Below are 27178 nucleotides of genomic sequence, written 5' to 3' on the forward strand. Positions count from 1 at the left end.
CCAACAAAATAGGTATGAAGTAGCCTCCTTCCAAGATCAGCATGGACCAAGAGGAGGACTTTTTGGACTGTGCAGAAAATAAGATGCAAACCATTTGGCATTTTCCTATATTTATCATATTAACATTGAAAACTGCCTCCTTAGCAGGCCAAGTAAGCTATAGGGTCTTGTCTGACCCTGTATGACCTGAGTCTTAGAATGTATTCAGTGTGATGCCTAAAGTAAACCTGATGTTCGGAGTGCTGATGACGCGCAGTGAATGTTGTCTAATTAACCTATGTCAGTGTCCAATGCATGCCCAAAAGCTGCTGTCCTTGGCAAGGTAGACACCCCATCCCAATGAACTGGCTCAGCACTTCTACATCTTGTTCCACTTTGACCCGTGGATTAGTACTTGTGCACCTGCAAAGCATAAAAGTATTGCAGCTGGAGGCTAGGATTCACTCCCTGAGGGACAGGACATTTACTCTTCAAGAGTACTTCCAGGGTGATACGGTTTATAAGAGTGTACCTGCACTTACAGAGCGGGTGTGTCTGGTGCTTTCCTAAAGATGTCTTTTTCTATTAGTCTGAAATGTTCTCTCATGTACCTGGATCTTATACTATGTAGAGCAAGAAATATTTTTATTCCTTGTTTATGTAGTCGCATTGAAGATCCTGGAGTGTAGGAGGACTTCTTGATACTGTAGTACTTTAATTAGTAACATACACAGCACTTTGTTTAGCTGCTGTAGAATATTTTTGAATCTCTGCGATGGGGGGAGTGTTATAGTTTAAATCATTACAGCTGCTGTTACTTCTGAAATGCATTTCAGGAGCAGTGCGGTAGTTGAAACTCTCTAGATGTTTCTCTTCATTAGTGGTGCTGCACTGGTTCTAAGAGCCATTTGGGGAGTGTAACAGGTGCCAAAAAAAAAAAGGATTTGCTGGTGGAATCGCAGAGATTGGGCAGGCTACTGGGAGAGAGAGGTAATTTTTTTTTTTTTTTTTTTGTGTACATTTCACATATTAGAAGTGGACTTGGTTTCATTAACAAATTTCCTTCTCCTTACTAAGCTGAGATGCTTTGGGCTGTTACTTGTTCTTCTTTGGGAGAAGAAATACAGAATTTTTATTTTTGTCAGCATTTTGAAAATCTTGATTTGCATTACAGTATGGTGAGGAAAGAATCTGAAGCTCATGTAAGACTGTATAAGCTGGCAGAAAAGAAATAATATAATCAGCACCAAATGTGTTTTCTCCAATGTTAGTTATTTTTCCGTGATTCTAGCATAGGTTTCTGAAGTTCTGCTTTGAAAATAGGATGAGACTACATCCTGAATGCTGTGAGCTTTCCCCAAGCTTTGTTTGCTGCTTTGCTCCCTCCTCAGCACCTCCCCTTATTATGTCAGCTTAGTGCATCTGAGGGGCTGCCTAAGTTGAACTGGCAAGCTGCTCTCACTGGAACTCAGGCTTTCAACTTCCAGACAATTAAAAAATGAATTATACACCTCGATGCTTAAAAGGTGCAGGTTGTTCCTGGGAAAGCATGGGCAAGCTGACCACATTCAGATGGTTACACAGGTTTCCAAGCAGAGGACGTGGGTCCTGCCCTTAAAGCTGTTTTGCTGCCAGTGCAAAGTGCTGTTAGTGATGAGAAAGGCTCAGGAGTTTTGTAGCAGAAGCAGCTGCTTAAGGAGATGTGTCTTTCAGCTGTGTGAGGAATCTCTTCCAGTCAGGAGCTGATTGATACAGTGTGGAGGCTTTTGGGACAAATGGCTGATAGGATGAGAGTCAGAGCGGGCTAAAAGCACATACAGAATGTTATTAGTTTGCTCCAACCAACATCTGGCCTGCTTTGAGAGGTGTTTGAATGCAGCCATTGTATAAAACAGGACTAATTTTTTCATCAAAAACACATTCCTGGCATAGTGGCCTATTCTCCTCCCCCTGTTCTGGTTTCTTACTGAACTGTAAAGCTGGTGTTGTGGGTGAGACAAGATCTTGCTTTTCTTGCCCATGTATACACATGCTGTTTTTGATTTATTTTTTAAGTTCCAGTTAATGCATTTTGGTTTTTTCTCCTTAGTTTACAGGTATTTTGATGACATTACAGTTTCATGAGTTTAAGTTAAGTGAGGGTCAAAAATATAATATATCCCTAGTACTACTAGAGCAGGATTTTCAGCTCTGTCTTTGCTGCAGTTCTTTGGATTTCCATCATATTTTGAGAGAAGAAAATAACAAATTCACTTGTTATTACCTGTACAGCACATATTTTCTCATAACCAATTAAAATAAAATTATATTTTTTTTCTGTATTTGAATATGCCATGGTATTTGAGACTCTCAAGCACTGTACAACTGTCTATTTTGGTAGCAAGTTAAACAGACAGACCTGTGAACAAATTCAAAGACTGAGGTAGGACTTTTAGTTGGTAGACCAGCTAGCCAGTTTGTGCTTTTTCTCACATTTTTTCCAGAACTTTTTGCTTGGAAAATTTTCATGATCCCAAATGGAATAGCATCACAGTAATAAGGAATACAGAAAAGGCAAAGTAGACTGGAGTCTGCCTCTGCCTAATGGCAAAACATTCTTCCCTGTTTGTTGATAGCAACTACATATGCAAGCCAGGAAAGATTTAGAAACTGAAAACTTTAAATAGCTTGTACTGATTATCAGAGTGTTTTTACTTGTTTTCAAGACTGTTGAATTCCTATCACCAATATGCAAATATGAAATATGTTTCCTGTTTGCACACTCTTATGTGATACTTCAGAATCAGACATCAGGTGATTTTACAGTGATTCTTTCATGAGTCTAATTTCTTGCTTCACATTCTGATCTTGTTTGGGACAGTTTTTTCTTTCTCTGGCTGCTCTGTATTCTTACTGTCTTTTTCCAAGCAGAGAATCAGGTGCTGTTCTAAATCTAAATTAAGATGATGTTATTCAGCTTAAAGATTCTGGCTCGCATTATGTCCTGGGAGGTTTGTAATAGATTTCTTCATATGCTATTTATGTTCTTTTATTAATTCTTTTAGCCTTGTGGAAGAAAGTTGATGATCTCATTTTATACTTGTTTTGATGTGATGAAAAAAGAAATGTTCCACACTGAAAAAAAAATAGATTTTTAATAGGATGTCATGAATTATATCTGGGTTGTTTAAGTTGCTAGTGCAAATACATATTGTTGGCTTAAGGCAGCTGTTTAGAATACACTGTGGCTCTGGCCTGCTTATGGATGCCACATATTTTGTTTACATAAAGCTTCGCTTGAAAGAGTCCCTTTAGAGTTAAACATTTGTAAGCACCTGTGACTTTGAAGTGTAAATGATTTGACCAAAAGTGCCCTTGAAGCAATTGTGAATGAGAATGTGGAGGTAATCAGGAGAATGAGAGTCTGGCAACAAGTGGAATTGCTGCTGTAGAGGGGATGCCAATGATTTAAAAAGAAAATCGAGGGTAGGAAAAGGGTTACAGCTGCATATCAACAGAAGTCATGAGGAAGTTACCTGTTGGTTTGTCTTGGGATAGTAGTGCCGTTCTTTCCTGCAATCTGAAATGCTTTAGTGGTCAGTGTAAGTGGATATCAACACAGCCTACTTCTACTTGGCTGTAAGCAATCCAATTTAGTTCTTGCTCCATGTGAAACACCCTGCATTTGAAATTATATATAGAGTTCCGTTTTAACCAAAAAACCTTTCCAAATTCTTTCTGCAAAAAATCCAAGTCAAGAAAACACACCACTCCCATAACACTCTAGGCTGCTGCTTAACAGGGGCTTTTATCTTACTCCTTCCAGTTTTTACTTTAGACATTTGAGTGAATCTTTCAAAAAACAAACACAAATTGTATGTATTTTTCTTTCACACAGTGTAACAAACAGTGAGAATCTTACAATTCCTGTTTGTCTACAAAGATAGTAAGTTTTAAATGCTCTTTGCACATTTTCCTTTTGTAAATAAAATATGTGCCTAGAAACAAGTGTTCTAGGAAACCAGGCTGAGAACATTTCCCTCACTAAATTATTGATTTGTTCTAAAAGTTGACATTGATATTGGAATTGATCACAGCTTATCTGTGGCTGTTATCTGTTATCACACTGATAATTTCCTTCCCTTTCTCTCACCAAGGATTTACGATAAAATAGAGCTCACCCGCAGCTTTAGTTTTGTATGTGTGGACTCTTCAAATGGAACTCAAAACACCACATCAAAGTATGACCCTTTTCCCTCAGTATTTTCCCCCAGTGCCAGACTCTTAATATTGCATTATTGTATAGCCAGTATTGTATTGCATTATTGTGTACAGTTTAGGTCAGACTTGGGAGGATTCAGAGCAGCCGTTTCACCAGGTAAGATGGTTGTCATTCAGTGAGGGTCCTGGCAGGGGACACACAGTCTGGTGGGCCATGGAGAACCATGACTGCTGGTAGGTGTGGCAGAGCAGCTGTAACTCGGGACAGCTTTAGCTCCTTAATTCATGAGAACTATTTTAGTCAGCTGGCACAAGGTGAAGCATTTTTAAGGCTACATTAATTAATGCCAAAATATTGGCTTGATACAGGGCTGGCTCAAGAGCAGAGAAGAATGAAAGCGATTTATTGTCTTCATCTCTGTGTGCTCTGTACATGTCATATAAACATATTAATAGTGCTTGACATATTTCTATTATTATATAAAAGTATGGATAGCTCTAGAGTAAATTACTGTTGTTACTTTATTTCTCATATGTAGTGGCGGGGGTTTGTTTGTTTTTGTTTTGGGGTTTGTTTGTTGTTTTTATTTTTTTTTTTTTGAGGGGGGTGTTGTTGTTGTTGTTGTTTGGTTTTGTTTCTTTAAATTCCCACAGATGGAATAAACTGAATTTGCTAGAAGCAGTTGACTGAATTTCTATGCTCTATGAAATTATTAGGCATCTGCGTAGATATACATTCTCACTCTCTCTCCAGGTCACCTCCTTCAGTAAGATAAACACCCAAGCAGAGGTTTTGCCACATTATGAAATTCTGTTCTTAATATCTTTTTTTGTATTTTTATTTCTAGCCTTCAGTTCCTACTAAATATGTGATCACTTATTTGAATGAGAGATCAGCTAGTTTGTAGCAATATTTGTGCCAGGCCTGGGATACTTTTTGGTTCTGCTTGTAGAAAAACAAAAAGGGGACAGTGAGATAGTGAGATACAGGTGTTTATCCATACCCGTATTCCAGGAGTGTGGCCCTCCTGGTATACTAGCATCTCCATAAGCTCCTGCTTTGCAAATTCCTGCTGTCCCTTGGCAAGAACAAGTCAATACAGAACAGATGTACTCCATTCAGTCTTGCTCCAGTAGAAGTCAACAGATAAATTAGCAAAGATTTCACTAAAACTGTGGGAAAGAGTATCTGCTGTGCACTTTTTATTCAGACCCTCCTATTCCACTTTTTCAACCAGATGCTCCAGAGTAAACCACAAAATTAGAGTTTAAAGATAGTTGTGCACTTCATGTGGGATTAGTCTCACTAGTTTTTGTCCTCTAAAAAATAGGACTTTAAGTCCAGAGAGGAATTCATTCTTCTTGTATTAGGCTCCCATCCTTCTTGGGTTAAACTGCTTCACAGTTTCCTGTTTTACTTGGTACAGACTTGGTACAGATGTCTGCATTTTGGAGGAAAATATCTATTTCTTAAATACTGCCAACTTTAAGTGATCAGGCATATTTATTTTTATGTCAGACAAACTGGTATGGAATATGCATATAAGGAGAAATAAGTTAAATATGCATTATAATCAAATATGCAAAAAATCAGAAATATTGCAGCATAATTATGCATGGTATCAAATAATATTATATATTATATGATCTATTCTGTTGCAATTAGTTGGTGCATTTATTGCTCTGAGCCCCTCAGGCATGGCAACAGCAGAGGTCACAGAACTGAGCTGGGAGTGTGTGTCACTGTTGGATGCAGCGCTGCTTTTCCATAGGTCTCTTCCTGTGTAAGTGCCGGCTGTTAGTGCTCTCCTGCATCCTCTGTGTCACTGAGCTGTGGGATGAGTGACTCGCATGGTGTGAGGGTAGGAGCTGATGCTCCTGCTCCACCGGGGTTAGTCACAGCACATCCTGCTTTCCCTGACTCAACCCGGTGGCCTCAGTGCCACGCCCTGTCCCGAGAACTCCCTTCTCAGGTTTTGCTGTGCTTCTGGGAGTGGTGGGCTTCTCCTGCCTGCCTTGCACTGATTTTTGATGCCTGGCAAAGATGACAGTGTTAGAGAAAGCAGTTCATTCCACCTAATTCCACATGAAAAATAATTAGGGCAGAACAAAGTTTTGAATGGCATTAGTGAAGCAATTGATCCAGCATAGAAACAAGCCAGCTTTTTAAGTATTGGCAAACAAGACAGAGCATCAGATACTCATTACTACCATGAGCTTACAATAAGCTGTGATGAATGCTTGCAGTGCCAAAGGGGGATGTGGTTGGTTGGTTGGTTGGTTGGTTGTTTTAGCTCCAGGCCCTGCTTCTCACTCTAAAAGCAACAATTCTTCTGTTTATATGTTGTCTTTAGTGAGATATTTCTGCTTTCCTGTGGGACAGGTGGGAGGGCGCCAAACCCCAGAAACTGGAATGAAAGATCCAGCTGAAAACAGATGAATGTGTTTTACCTCCTTTGCAAGGAGAGGAATGTTATTTATTTTTTGCATCAGTATATGCTGCAGTTGGATGTTCTTGAGGGAAGTGAAGATCTTGCCTGTACTTGATGTCATGACATTGGGTGTCCTGCTAGTAAACAGATTTACTGAATTCCTAACCCTTTGTCTTGAATAGCTAGCAAGAAATTCAGATTTTAGTAGGTTATTCCTGGAAAAAGGAAGAAAAGAGAAATTTTTAAATCCCGTTTTCCACCTTAAATCAATTTAGGACAGCTTTCTATCTTAAAAGGTAAAATACCCAAATAATCCAGGCCAACCTCTGTGGCTGTGTCCTTCCACACCTGGCAGGCACTGACCATTGGCTGCTCAGATCTGCACAGCGACCAAAGCATTTCAGTTGGGGTTGCAAGCAGGCGAGCAACCTCTTCCTGTGGGACTCGGCTCCCCACCGGCGGCTGGCCTTGATTGCGTCGTGACTGCGGCGGTGGACAAAAGGTCGACTCTCTGCTAGGCAGGTTTAATGATGGTTTATTAAAGTCAGAGTGGCGGGAGCTCCGCCACTCTTCAAACTGCCCAGAGAGAGCCCCTTTGAATTTCCCTCCCCGAACTTATAAACGGGGGAGGATTAAGGGTTGGCAACAACAGGTCAGCAAATCAGAGAATTCGGGGGGATAACAGCGGGTGTCCACTTCTAAACCTCGGACCACTCACAAGAGGGGAAAAGGGGATTTCCCAGGCACCATCCTATCACTTGACGCCTCTCCTGGGACTTTCCCGAGTCCAGGGAGGGGTCCCAAAGTGACAGACAGGATGTCCCAGAGCCGGGGGGAGAGGGGATTGACATAAAACAACTTGCTATACAGCCAACTCATAGGGGAGGAACTGTTACAGAAAATGGGGGCACAGTGGAATGAACCATAACATAAAACTTCTTATAAAACTTACAAAATTACTTAAGAACTTGATAAAACAATTCTTGCACTGCCACAAACCTCTTTGCTTACATCCAAGATTATTTTAGCCACAATCTTAACATGAAATGTTTAGCTGTTCAGCACATTGATACTATTCCGATTATTCTGTTATTTGGTTTTTTTTCTTGCAGTGATTTTTCTGACCCTGAGTTTTGTCTCTGCTTCTTCTAGTCAGCTCATTTTTCTTTGTTAATCATCTCAACAAAAACAATTTTCACAATTTTCGTTCTGACAAATTTATTTGAATCCCTGAAAACCTTACATTTGCCTTTGCTCCTAGCAAAACTCCATGCCTAGCTGTTCTTACAGATTGAGCTTATCTCTTAATTTAGATATATCTTCACAGAGACAACTTAAAATATTATCAACCTGCTCTCTTAAGGGAAAAAAAAAACAGTAATGAAAAATATGATATAAGAATATGTTATGAAAGGATATCCTTTTTCCTAATAGTTTTCCTTCTTAGTTCTCAATCTTTGATGTCATGTGAAATATTCCCTCCTTATTTTAAGATTTACAACACATCATATAGCAGACCTACATGAATCGGTGGACTGTTTTTAAGGAATCTGTTAAGAGTAGTTGAAAAAATGCTTACTGTAAGTCGGTTTACATTGCTATACAGAGGATAAAACAGTACTGCAGGAAAATGTTTTGAGGCCATCAAAGATTTTGACAGCCACTCAAGTTCTGGATTCAATGTAGAACCATATACAAGATCTGTCAAGAATATAACAAGAAGTATGGCAAAAATGATCTTTCATGCAAAAAGAGGAGAAGTAATTATATGGAAATATTTTCTGTCTTTGCCTTCTTCAGGCTGAGAGCAATTTACTCTTTCCAAAAATGAGTGTAGAGAGTAAGATTAAAGGGCATCTTGAGGCTTAAAAGTGATGGTGCTAGAAAGTAGAAGCATCAGTAAGAGCTTGTAGGTACAGAAAGACAAAAGTAGGATAAGCACTACTTTTAAAAGGTTGCTGTTTTAAAGGAACAGAGCACTTTCATTGAGCTTACACAGGGAAGGTAGGTACAGAGGCCCGGCATCTCCTGGATCCACATGAACTGCTTCAGGGTATAAGAGAGCATTTCTACTTCAATGGGGCCCAAGGGCAGGCTTGGAGGGACTAGGCCATGCTGTGTCTCTCATGGCTCTCTAAAACTCCACAGTCACAGTGACAGAAGAGAAGATGCGAGCTCCTTCCAGCCAGGAGCAGAGAATAGGCTAAAGTGACTTTATAAATGCTTTGAAAGAACAGTGAAAGCAGGCAGTGGTGGGGGGAAAAGCTCCCTGTTTGTTGCTTTAAACCTTTGTTCTGCCTCCTGACTTCAAGTGAATAAATACATGAAGTTTGTTGAGACGTGTTTGGCTTACCCTGCAAATTCTGATTCTGACAGCTTTCCACAAAAAGGGTTCACTCATGCCAAAGTCAGATGGTCTGGTCAGTTGAAAAAAAACAATGTAAGAGACTGAGCATGCAACAGCTACTCTGAGGTGTTTGTGTTGCCCATTCCCCTGAAGGGCACCAAGAGGGGTGTGTACATAGCTGAGGATTGCCGCAATACTACAGGTTGTGCTTCAACATTGTGCCTTCCCTAATTTTTGTTGTCTCTCTTCACAAATGCCTTTGCTGTTCATTTAGTTGTTAGATTCTTCATGAACTCTGCTTATATATGTGTGTATTCAATGACTGAAACATATATAGCTAAAACAATTAGATGATAACCATACTGTCTACCTGTGGATTTAAGAAATTTTCTCAATTCTTGGCTTTCTTGTTCTGTCTTTGGGGTGAATCCATCCAAATGCACACTGTAGGTTTTATGGGTTTGTGCTTTTTAAAAAAAGAAAAAAAAATACCTAGTAACTACTGAAGGAAATGGGTGAACCTCTCATGTAAACTGGAATGCCCAATAAACTTGGAATTTTTGTTTTGAAAGAATGGACAATGTGCATGTGCATGCTATTGTTTTTAAATAACCTTTGTTTCATGTCAGGAATATTCAGATGTTTTCCCTGCTCTGTGAACAGTTTGTTGGTTGAGCATCATTTCAGAACTGATTATGCAGAATTGGCTAGTGCCCTCTGTATCACTGTGTCTGTTGTGTGATTAGAATTTGGAGTGTGCTAACACAATTAATTGAAATACATTGTTCTTAAGATAATTATTTACAAAAATGTGTTGTACCACTGAATATCACTGTGAGCATTTTCAATAGCGTTTTTAGGATATAATATTTTTAATGGCTTACAATAAAATACACTTTATAATTTGTATGCTAAAATACATCTTTTACTACAGTATTTTCATTTTAGAGTGTTCCTTGGGGATTCAAATCCTGCAGGCTTCTTTGACATGTAACGAAGTCACCTATTTTGGCACTGTGGTCTAAATAGTTACTTATAAGAGAATGCTTCTGTGGATTAGAAGTTGAAGGAATATAGTAAATTCATCTACATATTACATACACAATACATTTTTATAAATATAAATAGTATAATATTTATATATATATACATTTATAAACATAAATTATGGTGAAGCACATTTAATCTATCTAGCTGAGATGGGATTTTTTTTACTGTAAAATCACAAACTAGAGAATCCATTTGCCCACTTTCATTCTTTTTTAATGTATGGAACATCTTTTTTTGGTCAGACACACAGATAAAACTGAAGTAGTTCAGCAGACTCCAGGTCAGAGCTTGAGACTCTAAAAGAGTTTTATGGCCATTACTCAAGAATAATTATTAGGAAGATAATGCCAATACCATTATAACCTGCAACAAGATAATGGCAGTAACATAAAATGAAACATTGGTGTAAGTATGGCGTTTTATTCCTGATAGTGAAGTAACACTAAACTGTCCAAGGAAGGTGAGAATAAAGCATCTGGTGCAATGTTTGAGAAGCCTCTCTGTGGGACTGAACAACTTGAAAGATATACCAGTTTCATAAAGTTTCAAACTTCACTTTCCACTCAAACTTCTAGTTCCCAAATATAAAAATTCTTCAAAAAAGAAAAAAAAAGAAAAAAAGAAAAAGAAAAAAAAGAAAAAAAGAAAAAAAAGAAAAAAAGAAAAAGAAAAATAAGAAGAATAAAAGAAAAAGAAAAAAGAAGAAGAAAGAAAGAAAGAAAAGAAAAGAAAAGAAAAGAAAAGAAAAGAAAAGAAAAGAAAAGAAAAGAAAAGAAAAGAAAAGAAAAGAAAAGAAAAGAAAAGAAAAGAAAAGAAAAGAAAAGAAAAGAAAAGAAAAGAAAAAGAAAAAAAAAAAAAGCCGAGTTCTGTGTATTCTCAGGAAGTTCCTCCAAAGCATTTGTTTTACATTTACATCAAAATGAGAGATATTCAGCAAGTGCTGTTAAAAAAACTGCAATCCTCTGTTATCAGGAACCTTCAAGAGCAACTATAAGAATTTAAGGAAAAGCTTGTTTTGAGGACTATTCTATTCCATACTTATGCACTAAATAATGTAGGAAATGGTTGGACTATTAACAAAGGATATCCTTTGTACAGTAATTTCTGAAATATGATCTTCCTCCTCCCCCAAAGAATTTATGTTCATATGACTTATTTCACTTGCATTTTAGGTGTCTGTATCCATCATTCTGATCCTCAGAACTCCCACTCAGCAGCTGTCAGTTTTGGCAGTGCTCATGTTCCATCCATAGCCATTCCAGGTTTTTACATTAAGGATCTGTACAGACATGAAATTGTACCTCTGAGAATGCTCAGAAGCTGCATTGGCTTTACAGAGCCAAGTACCTTGCCAGCAAGGTTTATTTAAAGGGCAGGTGAAATAAGCACCTGCCTACTTTAACAAAATTTAGAGCTGGGGAATAAATAACCCTTGCCAGTGTTTCAGACTGAAATCTTTATTATTCATCAGCAACAAGTATTTCCTTAAAAAAAAAAAAAAAAAAAAAAAAAAAAAAAAAAAAAAAAAAAAAAAAAAAAAAAAGCTAACGTGTCAAACAGAAGTCCCCAAAGAAATACTCCATATCCTTGTGAATGATTGAACAGCTGTGTGGGCTGCCCCGAGTGCCAGCCTTCTCAGAGCTACCAGGAGCGAGCTACTGGTGCCATTAGTGCTGTGCAGCACCACAATCCAAGAAAGCAATTGAGCCTGACATGGGATGGGACACAAGGTGGTAGGCAACTGCATTAGGGACTCATCGGGAGGAGATATGGTGCTTCTTTTACTGGATCATTTCTGTTTCTTACTTACATTAGCAGGACAAAATACAAAAAGACTCTTGGAAGGAATGACTGGAACACAATCACCTCTGTCTAAAATAAATGCTATAATCTCTAGCCAGCAGAGTTATTTGTTTGTGTTTTCAGTGGGTCTCTTTCTTCCTCAACTGCTTCCTGCTCACAACTTCCCAAATCTTGAATTATTTTCTCTATAGTGGTATGGCTGCAATGAGAGTATCCCCTTCCTAATCCTTTACAGAAGCCTTTAGTCCCAAGGGGCAATTGTGTGGGAGGTGGAAGATATGGATTTAATTAAATTTACAGGCAGTGGCCCTTTAAAGTGAGTTAGTCAGTCCTTATCCTTTATTTCTAGTCTGTCATCCAAGAGACATGGTATCACCAGAACATGTACTTTAAAAGAAAATATAGGACAGAGGATGAGAAGTTGCAGATGTGGAAAGCAGTCCCCTGAGGAAGTAGGCCCTGTGTACGGGCAGTCATGAGGACCCAGAGAACAAACCTCGAACACTAAAGCACCACTTTGTCTCATAAAAGAAGAGTGTTTCATTGTCTTCAGGTGTAAATCATGGGTGAAAAAAATTTTGAGTCATGGGTCATATATCTTTGGGGCTATTTTGGGCAGTGCTGTGGTCCTATAGAAGGGTGTAGGAGAATCAAAATCTGATAGAATGTATGCATGGGAGACTGCAGATTGAACAGTGGATGAAAACCCCCATGTCCCTAGGTCCTTCCTCTGTGAGACAGTGCCTCTTCTCATGTGATGTGTAGCCAAAGTATTCACTAGAGGTATTTAGGCACCTTTTATGATAGAAAGGAAGGGTTTTAAGGGCATTTTTAGTATGAATCTAGAACCTTTTTCTTTCCATTGTAGGATCGTTCCAAATCTGGTTGTGTTACAGAAGGTGTATATGAGACACATCTTTCATTAAGGAATGAGAGAGTAGAACATTGATTCCCATTTGAGATGAAAAGTCTTTTGTTGTCTAACTATGATAATTTTTTTTTTCTTTTCATTTTTTAAGAATATTGACAGACAGAATTTATTTCATACATAAAAGTAATTGCCCTGAATGATTGTAAATTTAAGTATTATTATAATCAGAATGGGTAAGTATTTATTATGGGCAGTGCTTTTAATATTGATCAAAGGAAAAAAAGGAAGTGTCCTGAAGCGGTATCCAAATTGTATCAAGCTGCATTTTTAGTCTTTCAAGTCCTTGAAACACTGCATTTCTTGAGCTGAAGAAGTGTAAGTATAGGCTGTCATCTGTGTAAGCATAATTTAATTTTCCTAAGCTTCAGATAGGTAGCAAAAGGCAAAGTGGTTGCACACGTGACCATTACAACTCTCACATTCACCACCAAGGCCTGTTCTAACAGAGATTAATGACAGTAAGAGTCTCAGATCACAACACTTGAAATCATTAGCTTATTCAATATTATTGTGTTACCTATAGCACCTCAGTTGTGTTCTGAATACATACAAGACCATTATTGATATTAAAATCATACAGTTGGTGAAAAACAACTTTTAAACACCAAAACACAGAGAAAAATTACGCAGGAGTTGAACACCTCATTATAAAATGTGTAGCTCAGAAAGCAGTATATTTTGTTTAGTCTGATTTGTCAAACAGTTCTTCCATATGAGAGGAAACTGAACAATTTAAATTAGCTATCTAAGCCTCAAAAAGTGCTGAAGACTTTAAAGTCTTTATATTTAAAGTTAGGTATGGCCTTATTTGCTACTTTTTTCTCACAAGAAGAGAAGAGGTGTATGTCTTATTATTTTTGTATTTTTACATATCAGAAATTTGCCTTTCCACACTTAAAAAGAAGTGCTGGCAAAAGGGTTATTTTGATCCCTGGGCCAAGTTCTTCAATGCCAAATTGCAGTGTGGAAAAAATCCCCCTGTCCAAGTTATAAATCATTAAAATGAGCTTTGATGGAAAATCTGGAGTCATTTCACAGTGGAATCTTCTCAGCACCGTGTGAGGATCCCCATTTCTGATTTGCAGAGGCAGGTGTTCACCCAAAAAAATGGTCTGTTTAATAGCAAGAGTGGTTTTTTGCAAAAAAAAAAACAAACAAAAAAAACAACAAAGCAATAGGTTTTTTTCTCAAAATTATTTCATGCTTTCTGCTCAGATTGTAGAAGTTTTGTCCATTCACCTGTGGTGTTCTGGCTGATCTGTGGTGAGCCGGAAAGGAAACCTGTTTACATTTAGTTAATCTTTCCCTTCACAGGAAACTTAACTCTGCTTACTGTGGGTTTCTTTAATAAAGTGAATGCAGAACTGGTCATGAAACTTAACTTGGCAGTGACAAGACATATATGAGACCTGAGATTCACACTAATGGGGTCTCTGCTCTCCTGGATGCCAAGAAAACTAGAAGCATGGTTTTCTTGAAGGACATCTTTTTATTATTATTATCATTTTCTTATGTGAAGGGGATTTTTGAGAGAACCCCAGTGACAGGACACTGCCTTTAGAATCACACTGCTTATCTGAACTAAAATGTTGACACCTTCTTTGTGATGTCTCTAGGTGTAACACTTAATGCTCACTGGGTGATCCTGGTCTTCCTTACTATAATAAGATTATCTAAGATACTAGTTTAAATCCATGTTTTATGTAAAAGCTGCATTGAATAACAGGTATTTTATTGTACTTTCACTAAATGGATGCTGAAATGCAGTTTAAAGACTATATATATATATAGATATAAACACATATCTATATCTATGTATCTATCTATATTTATATCTAAGAAATAGTTCCAAAATTGTATGAACAAATATATAGCATATTTATAACAGAAAGTCTCAAGGTCGACTGCTTTGGAGGATTGCTTTGTGTGGATGGCACTTAATAATATGTGATAGGCACTTAATATCTCCTGATAATTCAGGGAGCTCGAGGCCAGTGTTAATAACTGTGGTGCTGTTGCTCCCTTGACAAGTACCACTTCTCCACAGCACAAGCTTGTATAGAAGCAGCTGCTTGTTCAGGGTCCCTGCAGCTTCAGGACAAAGATCTGGCTCCTTCCAGTGGCATTTTGTTGCTACTGCACAAGACTGAAGCCAGTAAATAAAACTATATTATTAAACTGTAAAGCAAATCAGTAGGAATCTTTTCAAAGCATGAACAAGTGAATTTATTCTATAAAGTGTTGGATTTTTATCTGGGACAATATACAAATTACTCAGTGAACCTTACAGGCAAATACACACAGAGAAATACATGTTGAAAGGAACATATACTGTTACCTTCCATCTGGCACAGAAGCATCAAAAGTATTACTCCTGTGCCATTGGTGAGTATTGGCCTCAAACATATGTGTTAAATTAATTCTGAGTCGGGGTTTGGGAAGAAATGAGTAGTAAGGGAGCACAGTAAGCCAGTACTGATGTTACTTCAGTGATTTGATCACAAACTGTAACTGGAACCTGGAAATATAAAACAGCCCCCTTTAAGCTGGGTTAGTCATCTAAGGCTTGCCAGGGATTGTTGAAGAGTATTGTTTCTACTAATTTTCTTAGCTGGGATTAGTGGAGTTTTGTTTAATTGTGTTTTTATCTACAAACTGCTGAGTAGTGTTGATGGATACATGCTGCTATTTACAAAATAGAATTGTACTACAGGGATTCTGACATTTTGGTTAATTGGCATGTATCCCTCTAAGTGGTTTCTATTCCTTAACTCATAATTGTTCTCATTTGCTCAGTGGGATTCAGAAACAGTATTAATGTCATTTAATACTCATTTCATCTTGTTAAATAAAGTGTGCTGGCTTCCATCTTGTCTATAAATTAAGTCATTCTAGTTTCATTTTCTGGCTATATATTTTTAACTGTGTAAATATTTTTCTTTCTCATGTAATTTGCTTAATGTTACAAAAAGTCCCACCCCTAGACCCTAGATTTACTCCATAGCAAATGAATTGCAGAATATTTTCTGTACCCAATTAAATCAAGGCATAAATTGAATGGTTGATCTGTCTCTTATGGCAGTCTAAATGTAAACCATTGTTTTCAAAGTTAGTCTTTTTACATGTGAAGTGGAGGACTGAAACTAATAAATTATTCTTCTGCATCCCAGAGGCATAACCTCCAATATGAAAATATTTAAAAGGTCAGATCCTGCCTTCCGGTTGAGTTTTCCTTAATGTATAGGCAGTGGGAAGGAGAAAAGCATCTCTTTGCAATCTGATTTCCTCACCCTGCTCAAACACTAATCAGCGTGTTGCCCAGCTTCTCTTTATAAATACAAACTACTTCAGGGACACTCCAACAGTGTTTTGCTACCCATAATTTATTAGCCAAGCATAGCTAAGTCAAAATAAAGTTATGGCCATGCCCTCTCCTCTGGCGAATCCTCTTCACAGGGACTCTGGGACTCTTACGCAGACTTTGTTGAGCATTCAGTATCCAAGGTAGGCCACACACTAGAAAACCTCCCAGGAAATAGATATACGGCATTTACAGCCCATTTTGTAACATACTGGAGAACAACAGAAACAACTCATCAATCTCTTCTTTTTCAAGGGGAATTTGAAAAAGTGTCCATGGGTGAAAAGCTCAAAATGCTGTCAACTATCAGTTGTTTCCAATGGCAACATTTTAAGTAGAGTGAAAACATTACACTAGAAGTCACATAACCCTTCTATTAAGTTAGCAGTGTCATATTTCCACTTTGGCTGACTGTTAAAATTTTCGTCTTGGGGCAATTTAATAGTTTCATTTTCCTTTACTCTATTTTTCATCAAGAAAAAAAAAATTATGAAATATATTGATATAATCCAAACATATTATAAAAGGCAGACTCCTGCTCTGCTGAGAAGTAGCATTGTGTATTGCTGTGAAATATTGCAACCTAGGTATATTTCTAGCAACTTTTTTTAAATTTTTTTTTAAGAGATAAATTTTCCTTCCATTTTTTTATTGTTTGCCGCAAAATAAACATTAAAGAAAAATCTGTGAGAAGGTTGCTCTTGCCTACAGATTCCTTTTGGGAAATGGAATTCTTAAAATGCCTTCCCACCTCCAAAGGTGCTTCTGATAGTGAGCATTGGAGGACAGCATTTCAAGTCTGCCATGCTAATGAATGAGGATACAGTTGTCCCCCCCCCAAAAATTATTTTAAAGGACAAGTGATGAGAACTGCATTCTATCTGGTCATTCCACATATCTTTTTCATTTAGTGGAAAAATATTTAAATATTTTTGAAAATTAACCTATGATTCTAGATGACATGGAAGTCTGATATGGTCTTACTGTACCTCAATTGTCAGCAACTACTGTTCTCCCTGAGCAGCAGCATTAGCACATAAGGGAGTGACAGAGGCGTATGGAAAGCCACCTTCTCGATAGCAATAGGAGACCATTTTAAGAGCTGAGAATCTATATTCTGTTGCAAACAACAACAACAAAAAATGAGGAAGGATCCAAATTCTTGGGATATGCGTTTTCCCCCCAAGCATTTTTATAAAAGTACCTGATATAAGAGCTCGCAGAAGAAATTATTTTCTACTCAGAATATGTGGGATGTCGTTTCAGCTGTTTGCCCTTGAGTGAGCCACATCAAAAAGCAGCCTCTATGCCTCAGTTTCCTCACATCTACAGAAATAACAAGTAGAAGGAGTGATCTCATTTATGCCTGGAAAGCATGTTGAGCTGATCTAGTGAAAGACACTGACGAAGTGTCATGCATTATTATTGCATTAGGCTGTCTGCACTTCTGAAACCTATCTGACATTTCCCACTTGGCATTGATCATGGGCGGTAACATTTCGGTATGAGTTTTAAAGAGGATGCTTTATATCACTGCCACTACGTGGTTTATGATTAAACATTTTGTAAAAAGGCAGTAACCTATGAGATCCTCTCACTTCATTAAGCTACTGCATTACAAATGTTTTCATCACGGATCCTGCCAAGCAGCTCTACTGTGCTCCTTGTGGCTACATGTGAAGTATCGAGGTGAAATCCATAACTATATTTGGGTATCAGAGTTTATTTCCTCTACTCCGTTGAAGAGGAGCATGACAAGCAGCTGATGAATGCTAGGGGAAACCGTCATGAGTATGAGCAGCCTGTGCCCGGGCTCGGATTACCCCACTGATCCCTATTCATGGTGCGAACTGTTAAATCACCAGGCTTTCGCATGGGGCTCGGACCACACAAACACAGGATCAGGTCTGTTCCATTGTCGTGCTGCTGAGACCGGTGCTCCTCACAGCAGGTATCAGTGGCTGTCCTGTACACTGCCAGCTGTTACATATCAGTAGCTGTCCCGTGCACTGCCAGTTGTCAGGTGGCAGTGGCTGTCCTGTACACTGCCAGCTCTCAGGTGACAGTGGCTGTCCTGTACACTGCCAGCTCTCAGGTGACAGTGGCTGTCCTGTACACTGCCAGCTCTCAGGTGACAGTGGCTGTCCTGTACACTGCCAGCTGCCAGGTGACAGTGGCTGTCCTGTACACTGCCAGCTGCCAGGTGACAGTGGCTGTCCTGTACACTGCCAGCTCTCAGGTGACAGTGGCTGTCCTGTACACTGCCAGCTGTCAGGTGACAGTGGCTGTCCTGTACACTGCCAGCTGTCAGGTGACAGTGGCTGTCCTGTACACTGCCAGCTGTCAGGTGACAGTGGCTGTCCTGTACACTGCCAGCTGCCAGGTGACAGTGGCTGTTCTGTACACTGCCAGCTCTCAGGTGACAGTGGCTGTCCTGTACACTGCCAGCTGTCAGGTGGCAGTGGCTGTCCTGTACACTGCCAGCTGTCAGGTATCAGTGGCTGTCCTGTACACTGCCAGCTCTCAGGTGACAGTGGCTGTCCTGTGCACTGTCAGGTGTCAGCTTACAGTGGCCCTCCCATACACTGCCATGTGTCAGACCTGGTGTTGGAGTGAACACTCCCCAGTTAGACGTGCCTGTAGAGTAGGGTGGTATGAGAGGAAGCTTGGGAAGGAAATGAGTAAGTTAACAGCCTGGCCCAGTGTGTGGCTGTAGCACAGGGTTACTGGAGCAGTGGAGAGAGGAGGAAGTGTTGCAACAACTAACACTCGTGTCTGTGTCTCTTTGAAACAGCCTCATTACAGAAAAATCTAAGATAAGAGGATTGGGGGGAAACATTGCTGCACATTTACTGCAAGATGTCATGATCTATTGCTAGTTCTGAGAAGAGGGAGAGAATGCACAGCTTCTCCTTAGAGCTGCACTGCACCCAGTGGAAGTACTCATAAAAAGCAGACTTTCAAAAAGTTACTGATTTTTGATCTTCTGTTCTGAGTTTTCTCCCATGATGACTGAGTATTGCGAAAGATTAAGCACGCTGGAGCTTTATATTTTCCGAAGGATTTAAAGATAAAACCTATGATACTTGAAAACTGTCAAGGAAGGAGTCTCTATTTCTCATTGCATTTACATGAGAGAATTTAATGTAAAAAGATTATAGTGGCATGTGTACATTCCTATAATTTCATGTGTCTATCTACATGCTTTTCATTTTTTACAAGACTCCTGACCAATTGGATCCCCAGAAGAATGAGATGAATGAGAAAGGCATCCTAGGGTTAAGGGGGGAGGGGGGGAGGGGAGGGAGCAGAAGCACGTGGTATTTCTTGCAGAAAGAGAGGAAATAAAGTGACATTCCACTGCCAACTGGGTGTTGGTTTGCTATGTTGTCTCCATCAATAAATCTTTGCCTTCTTGATTTTTTTTATAGTACATCTGAAGTGAAAAATCTCTTTTAAACACTGGCTCCTCCCAGTACTGTTTTTGTACCATTGCATGGCTATCAAATGCTGACCATCAGAAAAATTTTGGAGTAATGTGGCTAATCATCTTTTGCTTACAAAAGGCTGTTTGCTTTCTTTATGCTTATCACTTTTAAATTAATGAAAAAAGAAAATTATGAAGGGGGTGGATGGATCAATGAAGTCCGTTCCTTGAATACTAGACACTTGTAAAGCAGTTGCTATATTGAAATATCCTTGTCTGCTTAGGGAGAATAGTTCAAATTGCAGTCAGAATTAGGACTGATACACCCAATTATGTGAGGGTGTGACAAATGAAAAAGGAAATGCCTGGTATTTTTATTTGTAATATGAAACTAACCTAAAATAATACAGTGGTATTTAATTTTGAATGTTCCAGTGGATCAGTTTCATTGGAATACAGAAAATAGTTCTGCTTATATTAATAGAGAGTATTTTTGCAACATTACTTTAAAAAGTATGACTGAAGTTGAAATACAAGTAGTAGGGAATATATGATGCTATGGGTGTGGTGTGTGTCTTTTATCATCACAGTTTCATATTATTTTAAATGTGTTCATGCAATCTTTATAGACACCCCACATTCACTCCATATGATTATACAGTTGAAGGAACACTTTCTTAGCTACAGTTTGCTTTAAAAACAACATTTTAATGGAGCCTTTTATGTTACTCAGCTGTAATAGGGAAAAAAGAGTATCAGTCAGTGAAAACTGATTCCAGTCAGTGAAAATACAGGAAATTCAAGTGGACTTCTGGGTGTAGCAGGGAGATTAAGGGCCCATTTAACAGCAGCATCCTTTGACTATGGGAGAGCTGAATCCACTTACACAGTTTAATTTCATGGAGTTATTTATAAGTTCTGCAGCTGTCAAGAAAGCTATGACAAATCAACTGGTGATCCACCTGCAAGAATATGGGAAGAAATAGAGTAGACCAAACAAGTTCTATTTTTCTGTCTTTTAATGAAGAGGGAGAAAATCTGTGGCAAAGGTACTCAGGTAGCAAAGGAGTCCTTAGCATGTGAGCATGCACTTTAGTGGTGATTCTTTTGTAGGGTGGAAAGCAGATGATGGTTCTCTGGGTTAGGCTCTGGACTGGGAATTGCATCTGTTTTCCCACCCTGGCTCTGCCACAGATTTCCTTGATGAAATAAGCAAGTAGTTAATAGCTTTGGCCGCTGTTTTTTCTCTTCATAAATGGGATTCTGACCCCTTCCTCTCCCAAGTCTCTATGAGGTTAAATAAAAGGATGTTTGTAAAGTAAGCATACCTTTTTTTAATGAAGAAGCTGCAGTTTCAACATTTTCAAACAATATTCTCAGCAAAGAAAGACTCTTAGTTATTAGATTTACTCACATGGTGGTGCTATCATACATACATTCTTTCTCTTGGTGATATCATCCCAGGGCAGTGGGAGGTTCAGGAGGGTCTGTGCAAGTCCTGTTTTCTGGAGTGAGGAAAGAGGTCACAGACACCCTGCAAAAGCGAGCCAGGGCTGGCTGCCAAAAGCCACAGATACCCTCCTGTTTTGTGACACCCTCTGCCAATCTTCACTTCTGTGAACTTCCTCTGTCTGCTGGGACACCCCAGTAAGATGTGAGAAGCTCTTGGGGTGCACTCCTCCTTCAACACAGAGGGGAAGGTGTCCCTCTTTTCCCACCCTGAGTAAATCTGGTTCTGTTTGTATGTGTGCTGTAAGTGGTACCAAATGCTCCATGTACATACACACCTTATGAAATGCCTTCCTTATTTTGGAGGTTGTAATTCAGCTGGTCCTTTTCAACCTTTTGTTGAAAACTGCCATTTTTGTGCTGCCTGTTGCTTAGTATTTGGTGCTTGCTACTCAGTCTCACTGTTCCTCCCTCCTCTTTAGGCAAAGAAAGGGCACAGCATATTTCCAGAATATATGTGCTCTAATTCCAGTGATAAGACTACTGTACATCTGGTGCTCTCAGTCTCCTCTGTGCACATTAGAGCACTTTGAACTGTAGGCAAGGGGGCAAACAAGCTGTCCCTGGGCAGTGGGACACAGTGATTACTGCATGAAGTCCTTCAGAGGCATCAGCAGGCACAGGAACACCAGTGACACCCTAATTAATCCTTACTCCAACAAAGGCACATGTCTTTTCTATCACTTTCTCTTAGGCAGCCCCAGAGTATGAACATTGTTGGTGGGACATGCGTGGAGGTAGAAATGTGGTGGGAGGTGGAATTTTGATAGATGTGATTGATTTACAACAGGAGTTTCCTTTACAGTCAGGGGAATTTTGCTTGGTCACAGCAAGTTTGAACTCTCATGAAACAGCCTGAATCATTTGAAGCTAAAATAAAACAGAGGATGGCGGGGGGAGGGGCATGACCATTAGGGAAAAGGAAAAAAAAAAGAAAAAGAAAAAAAAAAAAAAAGAAAAAAAAGAAAAAAAACCCCCCACATTAAAATTTTTTCCCTTGCTGCTGACTTCTTCGATGGGAATGTGTTCCGAAATAGTTCTGCTATGTAAGCCAACATTTGTTTTAAGACTTTTTATTGTCTTTTTTCCTCTCTTCCCCTTCTTCTCCTTGCCCTCCTGCTCTGCTCTGCAGATTTACACTGACTGGGCTAACCACTACCTAGCAAAATCTGGCCACAAGCGGTTGATCAAGGATTTGCAACAGGACATTGCAGATGGAGTTCTGCTAGCAGAAATCATCCAGATCATCGGTAAGACCAGGGCTGAGGGAAGCACTGCAAGCTGACTCCTTGCATGGGGGGATATATAATTCAAGTTGAATATATTTCACAATAAGATGAACCCTGAATAATACAATTTGACTGGGTCCATATGTTTCTGATATTTGTGTGGTTCATCCTTGTTTTAATTAAAAAATATGTTTATGTGAGCATGTTTGGAAGTTGCTGTTTAACCATACTTTAAATGGCCAGAACTGTATCTTACACACTTTGAATTGTCAGAAATGAATGCTCCATTAAACCATATGTCTCCCATGTGTGCATTTTGTTAGTTGGAGTGGCTCATACTTTCTGGGATGCCTTGAAACTGTATCCTGACCCTGCAAAGACAATTGTGGAAGATTTCATGTCAGCAGTTATTTTGCAGGGGCTGAAGAATTAGCAGCGATCTCCTTCGCACTTCCCCCTTTGCATGATTTGGCACATGGAAGCAACTGCTGCTAACAAGAGTGTTGTTACTATACGACTGAGCTTTACTTAGAAAGGAGTTCTCTGTCAACAAAACCCCCTGCATTTTATTGCTGTGCTTTTTCTGCTTCAGGGTTTTGGGGTTTTTTTTCTGTTTTGATTTTTAGGCTTTTGGGTTTGAGTTTTCTTCCTTTTTTTTTTTTTTTTTTTTTTTTTTTTTTTTTTTTTTTTTTTTTTTTTTTGCCAGGGGTTAGAAAGGAAAGTTTTATCTCATTGTTTACTTTTGCTTTTCCCCTCACTGTTTTTGTTTAGCAAATGAAAAGGTTGAAGATATCAATGGCTGTCCACGGAGCCAGTCTCAAATGGTAAGAATAAAATATATTTTTAGTTTGTGCTGGCACCACCCCACCTTCCTAAAATGCTTTTTAATAAGGATTTATATAAAATATGATTACTCTATCCCATTTTTACCATGAAGTCCTAATTCTCATACAGGTTCCTGATACTTATTTTCCACACATGCTTAATGTTTTTAACTTTGTTTCTGTGCTAACTTTGGATCTTGAGATAACCTGGCAGCAAAACTTCCTCACTTCTAATTAATACAGAATTACCTTATCAGACCTGTTCTTCTGAGGACTCAAATAATTTCATTTAGCTTCATTTTAAGGACAGTAAATCCAAGAACAAATTACTAAGTGGAGTCTTTGTGTCTGGAAAACTGGTTTGATGAACAACACTTGTCAAATTGTTTTTAAATATAAATAGCCTTTTGGATTGTCCACTGTGAAGTCCAGTTAGATGAACTGACTCCAAGACTTTCAGAAATAGCCCCTTTAGTCATATAGCTCTCTGAGCTATAGCTGCCAGCTGTCTGAAGGCTTTTTAATACTCTCAGACAGGAAGCATTTAGTGACTGTGATTCATATGGAGTCTTATTAATCTTCTACTGTGTTTATGGCTAGTCAACTACATTTAATAAGATGAAGCCTCCTTAGAATACTTTGAAAGTGACAGACACAAAATCTGAGCCTTAGTAAAATCACATGCATTTATTGAATCATTTAAAATCCAAGTCATGTTCTCCCATGCTGGAGTCTTTGCCTTTCTGATCACATTCAAATAATATATAAATAAGGTGCATAATTGTGTAGCTGGCAAGGATTTTGGAGTATAGTGATTTGGTTGAACTTGCATAACAGCAAACTGCTGAAAGTGGGTTTAAAAATGGAAATGAAAGAGCAAAAAAGGTGCATTTGTTCAGTGCATTTTTTTAAAGGTGGGAGGTGTTAGCATCTTTCTTCTGCAAAGCGTCAAAAGGTAAGGGGAAAATTTTTGAGTACTAGTGAAGTAAATATTGTAGTTTTTTAGTTCTTATTGTTCAAAAAACAGGCAGCTTTAGAATAAGTTTTTCTCTGACTTTCAGACCTTTTGAAATAGTCCAGAGAAACAATATAGATATTTTCCTCAATAATAGTTATTATTTTAATTACTCATATTACAGCAGCACCTAGTGGCCCTGGCTGAGAACTTTGGGAACTCCAGCCAGAACTCATATTACAAGAGATAATTGCTTTTTACTTTAATCATGTTAAAACTTGCCATTCCAGACAGGCAAGACAAACAAGGAGACACAAAAGTACAGGGAAGTGGTATGATTTTCCAAGATTATTCAAGTGGTTAGTGGCCATCTAGGACTGCTTAGGACCCACCACTCTGTTGTGTAATGAGTTTCATTTCCATGAGAGAAAGACGAGCTGCAGAGAGAACTATTCCCTCTAGCAATGTTTGCATCTCCCAAACAACACTAGTGTATGTTCCCTGTTGCATGTTTATGTGGGAAAGAGAATCTGGATTTCATCTCCTAGCTCTGTGCAGCTATGGAGGAAATGCGGTCAGTGCATGCCCACGCTGCAGCAGTACTTGTGGCTCTCCTTGCATCCATCTTTCTCCTCCCATAAGCCCATCTCTCAGCTCAGCCAAGCCAAAAAATACATCCCAGGTGCTCTGGGTGTCAAACCAGGCAGTTTGAAAACTGCTGTGCATAGTCATACATCAGTGTTTGTACAGTGACTAAAGTGTCGTCTTTAGCCACTTTAACTTCATAGTAATATATTTATTTATCCCTCCTATGACACAGCCTCTCTACTGAATTGTTTTATCTCTACAGACTGATAAAATTATTTCCTGCCTTTTTACATACCAGTTCTATACTGATGATTTCTAAACTGAGTTAGGAAATTTAAAATGTACTGAAGATAGTAATTCAGACTTGTCAGTTTTTCTCTCAGAGACCCCAGGTTTTGAGCCATTTGTTTCCTTTGGGCTCTGCAATGGGCTAACCTAGCCAAAGGCACAATTTTACCATATTTTCAGGTAATTTTCCTGGGCAGTCCTCAATTTTGCTAGTCCACTCAGATAATGGTAGGTCAATTCTCTTCTCCTTATAGCAGGGGACTTAAGGTGTTTGGGATATGCAGGGAAAGAGAAATATAACAGTAGTCAAAGCTAGTTGGCACATTGTGTGTTTGACATACACCAGTATGTAGCAATATGTCCTGTCAGAACTTGCCAGAACATCAGCCACCAAACCAGCAACAGTCAAAGTACTCCAGTAACATTTGTTAGCCAATCATTCACTGCTTTAATTTTAAAAGTTTTTGTTAATAAACCTCAAGAATCCCACTACCCTCTTCTTGCACATATGTTTTCATAATCCTAGCTCTCATAACTTGCAATTAAGGGGAAATGTTTTTTCTCTATTCATCTGCCATTTGATACCCTTTCCAGGAGGCCTTTGATACCCATTTTCAGGAGATCCAAGATCTTTTATAAGCTTTAAAAAACCTAGAGAATACTGACATGGATTTTCTGCTGTTGGAAATTCTTGATACTTTCTGTGGATGATATTGATACTAGTTCATGATTAATCACTACCAATATTCCCAAGTTCTGTTCCACTCATAGTTTGGTTTTCCTCTTGCCAATGGCATCATCTTTCAAGTGATTTTTGAGGCATCTCAATTCAGCTGTTACCTTAAATTGTAAACATATTTTAATGTTTATTTTAAACGTATATGAAATGCTTGGGGTTTAGTTTTCCTTTAGTTAGTTCTATTGCGGTGTCTTGCACCCTATGCTCATTTTGGCATTGATATATAAAGCACTCGCAGAGAAGTTAAATTGGCTCCAGAGGTCCAAGTTCATAAAAACTAAAAACCTGTGAAGCCCAGCAGCACCCAGTTTCTGCATAGTCAGCTTTACCAGGATTCATTATGTTCACCCATTTGATGTTGCACACAAAGCCTGAGAATCTGAGATGTACCAGGGGATTATTTCATATTCAAATCTCAGAAGCTTTAAATAAACAAAATTTGTAAGAGGATTGGAGAGGTCCACTTGTTTGCTGGGTCACTCTACTGTGGTGAATAGATTTTAGTATTTCTTAGGAATTGTTTTCATTAATATAATAAGGATTTAAACCTCTGTGTATTACAACATATGTTGTCTGTCCAGAATGTCACGTAGAGTCTTGCCTATTTTTTCCTTCTAGCTATGCTTTCAAGGAGCAATATAGAACTTCTATTTTTTCATCATCTCTTTGAATCCCTTCAATGCAAAATAACGCCACCTGAATTCCTGTCTTTTCCTTGTAAGAATTATTCCACAAGTCTATCAATTAAGGACATTTCATATAATCTTTATTTAGAAAATAAAGGGATTTCAAGGGTTTACCTTTTGAAAAAATCTAAAGCTAATTCCTTTCTGCTTCTTTATAACCCATCTGTTTCTTTAATTTCTGTTTCAAGTTCCTCCATCAGAAAAAGAGAGATAGCCTTCTGGGTAGAAAATATGTTATAAAGCTTTTATCTAATTGTTTAAAGATAAAGCATTCAGGAGTTTTTTGGGTTTTTTCCTCCTGAATAAATGATAAATATAATGGAAAATCTCCAGCATTTTGGCTTTTAATACATCACATCAAACCTACAGTAAGCACACAAAACATACCAATTCAATCCATCCTGGGGTAGTTTGAGAAAACGCAAGAGAATCAAAAGGTTTTGGACTGAAAATCCTTTAATGGTGATATTTGCAGTTTTGTCCCTAGTGACTTTTACAAAACTCGTGTTTCTATTCTTTCATCATGCAGTTTACAGTGCTGTCAGCAACATAAATCATAAAATAAATTCGAAGTTGAAAAAATATTTTAGTTTATTGCATTTCAAGCTGATTTTCCTTCAGAGATTAATGTTGCCTTAGGTTTTTTCCTTAGAATTAGCTCTTTCTACTTCCCACAAGATGTGTCTCTGCCAATACCCATCTAGGTACAAAAGCCTCCTTAATTTTTGTTGGTAGCAGGGGTTTTCCCATAGCTATGATAGGGCTGGAGACATTTCTTATTAAAGAGTTTCCTAGTGTTGTTGTATGCACTTCATGAAGACTATTTTTTA

The 27178-nt window shown here is 38.5% G+C and overlaps 1 protein-coding gene across 11 annotated transcripts in view; it reads left to right on the forward strand.

Moving 5' to 3' along the window:
• The window catches only part of NAV3 (neuron navigator 3), a 546625-nt gene that overhangs the window by 337553 nt on the left and 181894 nt on the right, over window positions 1–27178 (forward strand). For all 11 annotated transcript variants that reach the window (XM_040061191.2, XM_040061185.2, XM_040061184.2 and 8 more), the window contains 2 exons: window positions 22172–22289; window positions 23040–23092. In XM_040061191.2, coding sequence (XP_039917125.1) covers window positions 22172–22289; window positions 23040–23092 — 171 coding nt within the window. The remainder of the gene's footprint in view (window positions 1–22171; window positions 22290–23039; window positions 23093–27178) is intronic.

The sequence above is a fragment of the Hirundo rustica genome, chromosome 4, assembly GCF_015227805.2.
Source record: "Hirundo rustica isolate bHirRus1 chromosome 4, bHirRus1.pri.v3, whole genome shotgun sequence".
Classification (NCBI taxonomy): Eukaryota; Metazoa; Chordata; class Aves; order Passeriformes; family Hirundinidae; genus Hirundo; species Hirundo rustica.